This window comes from Globicephala melas, chromosome 12 (genome assembly GCF_963455315.2).
Source record: "Globicephala melas chromosome 12, mGloMel1.2, whole genome shotgun sequence".
In the NCBI taxonomy this organism is placed as follows: Eukaryota; Metazoa; Chordata; class Mammalia; order Artiodactyla; family Delphinidae; genus Globicephala; species Globicephala melas.
Window position 1 is genome coordinate 74,773,938 of NC_083325.1, and position 11,708 is coordinate 74,785,645.

Genomic DNA, 11,708 nt, shown 5'->3' on the forward strand with positions numbered 1-11,708 from the left:
TTCTAAACTGCCGTGACCATCCTTGGCCTAGGCTTATGGAAACAGCTGGTGTGTGCTACTGCCAGACCAAATCTGAACATCACTATCAGTCAACAGGGGTCTGCAATTGTTCCCAGCGAGAGCACATGAGACGCTGCTTTCTGATGAAGGTAGGCAGCGGTGGAAGGACTTCCTGCAAAGTGGTGCTGCCCCTGCCCCCAGAGGGCCAGCCTGGGGCCAACAGTGTGGTTGGGAAAGGGGCAGCGTGTCCTCAGGAACAGGGACCCCTCTGCTACGGCTCTCCCCATCCTGCTTAGCCCGCCTGAGCCCAGAGGCGCATGTTGCCTTTGGGAACAAACAAACCTTGCACAGTTGTTTGCAGATCTGGGCATGCAAATCCTTCGGACATGCACACGTCCCGCTTAGTGGAGCATAGGATGTGCTCTCTGGACCAGCTAACCAAGACGGCCTTTCCGCCAACCTCGGTCTGAAACTGATGGTGTTAGTTCTGCCTGTTTAATTTGAAGCCTGTTCAGAATATCATAATCATCCTGGAAATAGATAGGTTTGTTTGTATCTCAATCATTTTGACCTTGAGAGCTTCATTTTAGGCACTCATTTGTGGCAGCATACCCTTGAGTTTTCTAGTGGAGCGTGATCGGGGAGCAGAATCTTCAGAGGTACAGCATGAGCTTCAAACTCCAGCTCCACCATTTGCTTACTTATGTGACCCTGGTTAATTTACTTGACCTCACTGTGTCTCCTTTCTTCATCAATAAAATGGTTTAATAATACTATCTATTCTCACGCAGTTGTTCCAAAACTATAATGCTATATGCAATTCATATAAAGACCTTGCAAGAGTGTCTGGCCATGTACTAAGCATTCAATAAAAGTTTATTATTACAAAGTTAGTTATATCCTAGATATGCCTCTGAGTACTTTAAAAAGACTTTGGCTATCTTTTCCTCCCCCTGCGCACCCCTTCAGATATTTTCATTCTTTAATGAAAGATTTTGGTAATATTAAATATGTAGCCAAGTGACCCTGGAATGCCCCAATCCCATTCTGGCCACTGCTTCCCATAAAATGCCTAAGGGAGATGTTGTATAGGAACAGCAGTGAAGGAAGACACAGTAGTACTTAAACTTTACCAGGACTTGGGCCCAGTACAGAGAATTCAGATGAGCTGGAATTGGCCATTTCTCTAAGTTAGTTAAGCAAGACCCTTCCCAGCACGTCTGCCAGTTTCCTGAGGCATATAACCAGGGAGAAACAGAAGCACAGGAGGATAAATTTGCTCCCAGTGCCTCATACTCTGCTGCCTCACCAGAGGAAGATAGATGCCTTGGGTCAGCTTCTCACTCCAGACCCAGGTAAGAAAGAGACGAAGCTAGTTACTCTGGAAGGAGCAGTGACTTACATTTGGGAATGAACAGGTTCTGGCCCTTTACACTTGGATCGTGCAGAAAGAAGAGAGCCCCACTTTGCAGGGCTTTTGATGCATGACTATTCCAGTTACTGGAGAGTAGCCCAGTCCCTAACCCGCTTGGACTTCCTACTCCTTTCGCACCCAATTCCCACTGCTCCCCTAGATGCCTTCAGGGGGAGCAGGGCTTGGTGCTTGTGAAGGATTGTGTGTTCACCTCTGTCCTCAGCCACTTTTTTTAATTTTTAGGGATTTTAGTTCCCTTTTTTAAAAAATAAATTTATTTTATTTTTGGCTGCCTTGGGTCTTCGTTGCTGCACGCAGGCTTTCTCTAGTTGCGGTGAGCGGGGACTACTCTTCCTTGCGGTGCACAGGCTTCTCATTGCAGTGGCTTCTCTTTTTGCGGAGCACAGGCTCTAGGTGCGCAGGCTTCATTAGTTGTGGCTCACGGGCTCTGGAGCGCAGGCTCAGTAGTTGTGGCACACAGGCTTAGTTGCTCTGCAGCATGTGGGATCTTCCTGGACCAGGGATCGAACCCGTGTCCCCTGCATTGGCAGGTGGATTCTTAACCACTGCACCACCAGGGAAGCCCTGATTCTCATTTTTTTAAGAATGGAAATTGAGCCAGTTCTAGATAAAAGAAAGAAAGGAAACAAGGTAAATCGGAAAATGAATTTTCTGAACTATCTCCCTTTCTTCAGCAGTTGTTCAAGTTCTTAAAAATGGTTGCTCAGAAAGGCTGCAGTGAACTGTTAAAGCTTTGTGACTGCTACCTCTCTGTTCCTGAGAGGGCTGGGATTTTCAAATAACTGAAAGGAGATGCTTATGTTACAGAATAGGTTTCCTTTAAGGTTGCAGGGTCGAGGCTTAAGTGTCTGACTTCGCGGGGAGAATAGAAGCAGCAGCCTGTTGCTCCTGTCCAGCAATTCCTATGATGCCTGTAGTCCTAGTCAGCTACTGAATAGAAAGAAGTAATTCAGATAGAGATTTTTTTTCCAGTTTTATTGAGATAGAATTGACACATAACATTGTATTAGTTTAAAGTGTACAACATAATGATTTAATACATGTATATATTGCCCAGTGATTATCACAAGTTTAATGAACATCTATCACCTCACTTAATTACAGTTTTTTTTCTTGTGATGAGAACTTTTAATGTCTACTCTCTTAACGACTTTCAAATATTACAGTATAGTGTTAACTATAGTCACCATGCTGTATATTACATCCCCAGAACTTACTTATCTTATAACTGGAAGTTTATACCTTTTGACCACCTTCACCCGTTTCCTCCACCCCCTACCCCCTGCCACTAGTAACCACCAGTCTGTTTCTGTGAATTCGGTTTTTTGTTTTAGATTCCACATGTAAGTGAGATCATACAATATTTGTCTTTATTTGTTTGACTTTACTTAGCATAAAATACCTTCAGAGTCCATTCATGTTGTCGCAAATGGCAGGATTTCCTTCTTTTTTTATAGCTGAATAATATTTATTATCACCAGATAGAGACTTCTGTGTATGGCTTTTTTCATGTTTAATATTTTAAGATGTTGTTATATCATTGGAAGTGATTTTTGTTAGTTATTAGCTAAATCAAATATATAAACTTGTACCATAATGTAGTTTCTAATATGTCTTTTGTTCTTAAAATAAATCCTCTATTAGTAATGCACAAAAGCCAGCAACTCAGTGAATACGAAAACAAAGCTTTGTTGCATCAATCAGGGCAGAAGTCAGGTTTTCCTGCTTCTGGCTCCTACAGTACTTTGTTCGTACCTCTCTCTGCCTGTTGTGTTTAAGGGCCAGCTTGTACATGCCTGAGTTCTTCGCTACTCTGGAGCTTCTCCAGGGCAGAGCTGTCTTACTTCTGAATTTCAACCACTTAGCCATTGCCAGATGGGAGACAGGTTTAGAGTCATTTTGGGTGGAAATGCTGGGAATCTGCAGTTTCAGGAGCAAAAAGTTAAGAAAAAAAAAAGCCATTGGAAAAGACAACTGTGGCTGCTCTATGGGGGCAAGCTGCAGCAATTTGCAGGGACATTTTAACAGGGACATGTATCCTTAGGGGCAACTGAAGAGTTAAAGGAAAATATATCTGTGAGCACAGAGACTATCTGTGATAACTATGGTTATCACAGTAACCATAATTCCACCTTACTATAGAAGGTACACAGAGAAAAGCAAAATCCTGGGCAATTAAAACCTAGAATTGAGAAAATTAAATGTTGTGTTTAATAGAGAAACGATTACTTAACATAACAATTTGGAAATAGAATAATTTTCATCTCAATAATGTATACTCTTTATCAACTCTCATGCATATCAAAGCAAGTGCCAAGGAGAAATAAGCTATAGGAAATAATTTATTTTCTTGTAAACATTTGATTTAAACATCCTTCTGATAGCCTGAGATTCTTGGTTAACAATTCCAGTATTTCCATCACCCCTGTGGCATGCAGCACCCCAGAACTGTATACATCAACTTTGTGCATGTCGGTGATTGTCACCTGCAGGTAGTTTTCATAACCAGTTTAAGACCTCTCAGTCTTCAGGTTTGTGTTTTCATACCATGGTTCAGTTTATTCTTAATTGTAAATAGTAGTAAAAGGTACTGATTAGGAATGCCATCTCTGGATTTATAACTCGGTTTTTCACTGGGTTATATTCACTAATTGTTTCAACTTAAGCAAGTTAGTCTCTCTAAGCCTAAGTTTTCTTTTCTGTAAAACAGGAATAAAATACCTTCCTCAGAATATTATTATAAGGACTCAGTGAACACAAAACTTAGCATAGAGCCTGGCAAATCATTCTCAGTTTTCATCAGGTCATCGTTATTTGTTGCGAATCATTTTTACATATCGACATAGTAGTAGTGTACACTCTTCACCACTACGCTTTGGTGTCCGATTATTTCTTTCTTTATACTTCACCTGTCCTTCCCCCTCCCCCACCACTACCACCACACACCCCATACTTTTCCAGTTTCCTGTTTCAGGTTACAGGTGCAGAGTCCTCTGTTCGGATCTATTGCCTGTGACTTATAATCTGTAGGGATCAGGAAGTATCTTGAGCCAGTGTATTATGTAAAGGCAATAGAAATAACCACGTGTTTGACTTGTAAGCCAAGATTTTCTTACAGAGCCCTTCTTCTGAAGAAGAACTTAAATAAACAATACAAAACAAAACAAAAAGACCTTACCCCACTATCACTTAGAAATGTAACCAAATACAGCCCCCTCAAAATGATTACAGTGTGGAGGATTGAGAGGTGAAATCAGATGAACATATGGGAAACCTATGATCCTCACTGTTATGCCGTCTTGAACACTGACATCACTTTGTGTTGAGGTTCCTAGCATATGCCTTGGGCAGCGCATGCCCCATAACTACCTGGACAGGACTTGTCTCTTGATACCTGAAGGTAGGGGTGGGTTCCTGTAATCCATATTTATTACTCCTGCTCAACTGTCTGATACCTTCATGCATGAGGGGAGGAATGGCGCTTCCCCAGTGCTCAGGCTTATCAAGCTGGATTTCTCAGTGGAGATGGTTCCAGTTGTAATCGCCTCACTGAAAAGGAAACGCTCCATAGAAATCGTCTTTGAAGAGTTAGGCGGAAAGTAACAGCAGGTGCCATAGTGATGCTTTCCTCCTTGTCAAAGCAACTTCATTGGGGGAGGTCTTTCCTGCCTTGCTTTCCTTCTAGGTGACCCTTTTGTGTTAGGGTTTTTCATAAGACCTCACCACCGTAGCTTGTACTGGTGTGAGGACTCCCACAGTACCCTTCTCAGTGTCCTAGTGTCTTCGGGCAAGGGTGCAGTGGAGCAGAGGAACAGGCCTGATGGACACGAGCCCAAGTCTGAATTTTGCATTTCTAGATTTCTCAACACTGTTTCATACTCTGAGGAAGTGTTGAACAGCTGTGCATAATGACTGTTCCAGATGCTATTTCCTAGATATAATTTAAAGGATTCTTGGTGCTAAGAGTAGGGAGTGGTTTAGAGAGAATCTAAAGTTATTAGCCCTATTGGTAGATCATTAATGCCTGCAGACAGCTTGTACTCCCAGCAGTATTACAAGGGGAAGCTGGCAGGGTGGTTGCTGAGGAATTCTGAGAAATTTATTTTTTCCACAACTGGCCAGAATAGTCACCCACTGGTTGTGAGGTTGCAGCATTTTAGAGCTACAGAGAGACCGGCACCAGGAAGAAGGAACCAGGCAACTGCCAGGCTCTCCTGTTCTCCAGGAATCAAGAGGAACTTCATACACTGCTGAGAGCCCTAGCAAGATGAAGTGTGGCTTGGGACCTTTGGCATGCCCAGAAATGGTTGTAGTGACAAAAACAGGAGAGTAGGAAGAGGAAATTCAGTGAGAAATCTGTGAGCCACAGATCCTTTGCAGCTTTCAAAACCAAAGCCCAGGTGAAAGCCAGAAAAATCCCTATGAAGTGTTTTGGAATAAGTCTACAACTCAAAGTTTATTTGTCAGTAATTGACTCTCTGGAGTACTACATTAAATATTCTCCTCTTTAAAGTGTTTTTTAATTAACCATCTCTTTAAATGTTGGTTACATCATAACATTACTGTAATAAAAGTTGGTATTTTTACAAGAGTGATCTCACCTGTCCGTATTCAGATAATGGATTTAATGATACAAGTAGAAAATTATCCAGTGGGCAATAACACGTATTTCCCATATCCTCCTCCCGCCTCTGCTTGATCCCCTCCAATCTCTTCGTCACTGCAGCTGGAGTAAGTTTCCTACCATACAGACTTAATCACGTCACTTCATTGTGTGAAGTCTTTTGTTAGCTCCTGTGGACTTCAGAACAAGGTACCACCTCCTTAGTGGGGCACAGAGGCTGTTCATGATTTCATCTCTCTCCACCAGCTCTCCAGACTTATCTCCGATATTCCAGCCATTTTTTAAAAATTTATTTATTTATTTATTTTTGGCTGTGTTGGGTCTTCGTTGCTGTGCGCAGGCTTTCTCTAGTTGCGGCGAGTGAGGGCTACTCTTGGTTGTGGTGCGTGGGCTTCTCATTGCAGTGGCTTCTCTTGTTGTGGAGCATGGGCTCTAGGCATGCAGGCTTCAGTAGTTATGGCGTGTGGGCTCAGTAGTTGTGGCGCACGGGATTAGTTGCTCCACAGCATGTGGGATCTTCCCAGACCAGGGCTCGAACCTGTGTCCCCTGCATTGGCAGGCGGATTCTTAAGCACTGCACCACCAGGGAAACCCAGCCATTTTAAATTACTTCCAATTCCCAAGCGTGCCATGCTCCTTCATACTTTTTATTTGCTTGGTATACTCCCCACAGTGTGCTCCCCCAACTTGAAAACTCAACTTGGACATCAGTGCTCTAGGGAACCTTTCCTGCCCACTGGTTCCCACCCGATGCCCTTATCTGGGCTAAATATCTTGTGGACGTGGTGCCTCCAGTCCCTCCCTCCCCCAGAGACTGTCTTATTATCTGTTTTCCAGGTTCCTAATACAGAGTAGATGCTCAGTAAGTATTTGCTGAATAGATTAATGATTAAGTGTTTGAATGAGTGAACAAATTTGGTGTGTTATGGAAACTACAAGAGACTGTAACTAGCCACTTATGGCATAACTCTTTGTTTTCAGTGATAACAGATGTCAGAGGGGCCTTAAAATTTCGTTTTGGGGGGTTTTTGGTAGAAATTACCAGTATGTACCCTTCTGAATAGGATTTCACTTTTGTTGCGTTTTTTTTTTTTGTCAGAAATACAGAAGTAAAACATAGTTTTTCAGTGAAGAACAGCAGCTTAGAGCTAGACGTAGAGATAAAGATGTGTGTGTGTATACGCTTATAAATGTATATGTGTATATACACATAAATACACATACATACACATATATACATATTTATATATACATAGGTGGTGTATACATGCTTATGTGCCCGTACATATGTACACATATGTGTGCATATGTACACATTTGTATGTGTATATACATATATGTGTATGCATGAACATGTGTGTGTGTGTGTGTATCAGAGATTGGTACAGATCAATAGTCAGTAAGCGTCTTAGTGATGCCTCAAAGGAAGATCTGTCTCCATCCAGCCTGCTTGCTTTCACCTGAAGTAGGATTGTAACACCTTCCCACTGAATCAGCACACTCTCCTACTACCTGGAGCCTATTCCTAGAAATGTCATAGACACTCAGAGTTCTGATAACATTTCATCTGCTACATTAAGAAGCAGAGTCCATCTGATTCATCTTTGCATACATCCAACAAACATGTCCCATATGCCTACATGTGGCTGTATGAAAACTATTAAGTGCATAATGAATGGTTACTAGTTACTCAGTGATTATGTCTCAATAACTCTTCCTTGCCCTCATCGGCCATCTCTCCAGTGTCCATCTCAACCTCAACATACACAACTTTGCTGGCGAGTCCTTTTAGTGGATCATGGGTGATGTATCACACCAGGCTCTCCCTGCATGAGTTCCTTTCCATCAGATGCCAAGGTTCGCTCCCATAAACCATGAAAGCTCACTGCCTTGAGAGCCACTCTCCGGAGGGAGCCTTGGGACTCGCTTATAGGGCCAGGTGCAGGGGCTGTTTTCAAAGCATTACAGGTTGCTGGTGTCGTATCCGTGTTGGGAGGGGAAGTGTTTTCTAATAAATTTTTTTGTCTTGTCTTCTAGCTTACATTTTACTATGGTACTATAGATGGTTGGTGTCCAAAAGAGTACTATGAAGACATGAAGAAAGATTTTCCAGAAGGAGATATTCGACTCTGTGAGAAAAAAATACCTCATGATTTTATCCTCTATTTTTACCAGGAAATGGCAGATATGGTAGCTGACTGGCTAAAGGATGATCTGTCCAAAATATAAATACTGACACAAGGAGCAAGCACTGACAGCTAGTACATAAAGGCAGTAGGTGTACTTAGTAGTAAGTAGTATACTTAGTAGGTAAATGTTTAATTTGAATGTTGGATATTAGAAGAGAAAAACAGTGAGACCCTCTTGGCTTAAAAACTATCAGTTCCCAGCTCCCCATGCTACAGACTGAAATAAACACAGTTGATCAATATTCCATAGGATTAACAACACATTTTCCAAGACTCAGGGAACACAGTGATCTAAACAAAGTCTCTTATGTTTGCACGAGATGCCCAGTGGCACCATACAGTTTATTTTGGTAGGCAAGATCCTTTCAGACAAAAGGAAATCTAAATTTAGTTGATTTTAATTGAGTTACAATGTAGAATAGGCTCCCCTAGAGAAAATTATGAAAGACCTACTAGAAAATGTAAGAGACCGCTGAATGTTAAGTGTGTAGTCGGATATGTGAAGCATGTGAGATCATGAGAAGGATACACTCAAGTCCCGCTGACTGCAGAGATGGTTGATGATAGATAGAAACATTCCATTTTCTCCTAGAGGAAATCCCTCACGGTGTCCCATTCCTTAAGGACAATGGGATGTTGTCCTTCTTCTCAAACCCTAAAGCCCCCTGATGAAAGATTCACCTCTGATATGTGCCAGCCCAGTGGTGAGCACTGTGTGAGTTATGACCCTTTGGCGTGGCTGCCATGTCAGAGCAAATGACTTCTCAGAGGGGAGGAGCCACGCTCCAGGCAAGCAGTGCTCTTGGCCCCGGAAAGGAGCCGGTAGATGCCTAAGCCTCTGGCGCAAGGCTGCATACAGAGTCCTTATTGGCAACTGTGTAGGGAAGCCTTCTAGAAATCTGATGTTAGGAGCTCGGTCTCATGGCTTGAAGTGCCTTGCATACAGGAGATGCTCAGTAGTACTAAGCAAGTACTGGGTACGTCATGCTGCTGGAATGAAGAGTAACACGCCCAGCTTTCCTTTTAGCGTGACCTTACAACATCGCTTCCTATTTCAGGAGTCCACATGTATGAAATTATGTCTGATAAACCAAAGGTTACCAGAGCTTAAAAAATGATAAGAAGTAAAATGATAAAGTAAATTTCCTGTTTATCATCTAAGCACCAAATGAATTTTCAAAATAAGTGTTTTACCCCCACTTTCTGACCTTGCCTGGCCTGATCTCTGTGTGTTGGGGGAGGAGGGGTACAATCCTAGCATCCTCCTGAGTTAGACTCGGGTCAGAGTCTCTCTGTTAAGCTGAAAAGCCACTTTCTCAGTGCTTCTTGTAGAGAAGGAAGAATCAGATTTCAGGAGATTGAAGTTCATTTTATTTCATTAGGAATTAAGCAAAAATGTTTCCGTGCATATGTATTAGGTGATAGGGTATGTGAACTCTGGAGGTCTTACTGTCTGTGTGATTTTAGACAACTTCATCTAATTTCTCCATGCCTCAATGTCCTCATTTATAAGATAGGATTAATAATAATATGTACCTCATATTGTTGAAGTATTCAATGGGATGATTAAATAAAAGCCTTTAGCACAATGCCTGACCAAGAGTATCTTCTCAATAAAGACTGGCTATATTAATAATAATTATTATTAAACATCATCATAATAAAAAATAAAAGACTAAAGTTGGTAAGCAGTGGATGAAATCCATTTTCCAGAAGCATTTCTGCCTGTATATCCCGGTCAGCCACTTGAATGGCCCTTGTCAAAGATTTAATAACTTCATCTGGGGTTATCTAGGGCTGATTGAAAGGCCTAAACTGGAAATCATGACCAGTTGTTCTCAGTCTGCTCTGGACCATGGGGGAGAATCTCCAGAGGCAGCCCCTGTGGCTTTTTGTGGCCAGGTGTCCAAGGCAGCAGCCCTTTCACCATTGGCCTCTCCACTCAACCCTTGGAGAGCCAGTGACCTCCAAAGGCTTGATTTTTCGTTATCCTACATTATATTAAAATTAAATTTAATTCCAGACGTGAGGAGACACAACAACTTAATATAATACCTGATTCTGGATTAGATGTTTTTGTTATTAAAAAAAGCTGTTGGGACAGTTTGCAAAACTTCATTGAATGGGATCTGAAGATTAGCTGGGAATAAGAGACCAATGTTAATTTTCTGATTTCACTGGTTGTATTGTGGACAAGTAGGAAAATGTCCTTATTTGTACTGAAGACACACAAGTGCCAGGGAACCATGGGGCATTATGTCAATTTACTCTCAAATGGTTCAGAGAAAAAAAAAGTTCTTTGTTCTTGCAACATTTTTGTAAGTTTGAGATGATTTTGAAATATATACGAATAATTATTTTTTAAAAAAATACACTCTCCTTCTGCATCTGTCTCTTATTGCTTCTTTTACAGAAAGTGAATTACTTCTTCTAGGAAGTAAATGAAGACTGGGGTTCAAATCCTGAATCTGTCATTTGTCAGGTTTGTGATGTTCAGAGGCTTAACCTCCCCGAGCCCTCTCCTTCGCTCCCCCACTGGCCCTCATCTACAGAAGTACTTGCGTTAGCTTTTGGACTTCGGAAGGGTTTTTGTTTGTCTTTAATGGGGTCAAACGAGGTCTTGCATATAGTATTTAGCACCCTGCCTGGTAGATGCTCTATTAAATGGTACCTAAAGGAGAAGGATAGCAAACTTGTCTTCTACACTCTCTTCTCTTTGGTGCAATGGAGGACTCCTCGATGTCCCAGCTTCTGCAGTGTTTCACCCAGCCTGAAATTTGATTCTAATCGTCTCAGCGTTTCTGGTTCATATTGGTGAAGGAGGAGGCCACTCGCTCACCCGACACAGCTTTCTGACCCCAGGCCATTGCAGGCCTCCCACACACAGCCCAGGACACCCAAACATCCCCTCGAGGAGCTTACAGTCCTTTGAAAAGATGTAGGAAGCAAAGTGTTTCTTAAATAACACGAGGCATCATCTTTGTTCCTGGCCCCCTCTTGCCAGAGAGAAGAGATGTCCTTGGGCTTCTCCTTTCCTTGCTGGGTGGGGCTTAAGGAGCAGGCAGTGCCTGGGCCTGAGTGTGCTCTGTGAACTAGTACATCTGTGAGGACTTAAGGCTGAAGCTGTCCTGTAGGAGTGCCGAGGACAGGAAAGATTTCCGTTCCCAAGGGGCTGAGATTCCTGCCTCTGTGCCCTGGAGGTGTAGGTGAGTGATCACAGTGGCCCACGTGGGGAGCCAATGGGGGACATGGGTCTGTCCTCTCCAGCAGGTTGAAGGCATCTCCAGAGCAAAACGGTGAGGGCCGGGGAAGGTTCCGGGTTGCCACAGTTCTGTAAAGAGAAAACTGCTGGAGGGAGGGTGTGGCAGGGCTGCTCCTGGTGCCAGGAGGACAGGTGGAACTTGGGTAGGTTTGGAAGAGAAGAGAACAAGTCCAGAGAAAGAGCGTGCTGCTCACCCTG

The 11,708-nt window shown here is 42.7% G+C and overlaps 1 protein-coding gene across 2 annotated transcripts in view; it reads left to right on the forward strand.

Annotated features, from left to right (window-relative positions):
- LDAH (lipid droplet associated hydrolase) overlaps window positions 1–10,616 on the forward strand; it is a 98,086-nt gene extending 87,470 nt beyond the window's left edge. Inside the window, exon 6 of one of the 2 annotated variants that reach the window (XM_030858312.3) lies at window positions 8,097–10,616. In XM_030858312.3, the coding sequence (XP_030714172.1) occupies window positions 8,097–8,288 (192 nt within the window). In that variant the 3' untranslated portion in view covers window positions 8,289–10,616. The remainder of the gene's footprint in view (window positions 1–8,096) is intronic. The other variant, XM_030858311.3, reaches the window with a different exon arrangement.
- The last annotated feature ends 1,092 nt before the right edge of the window (window positions 10,617–11,708 follow it).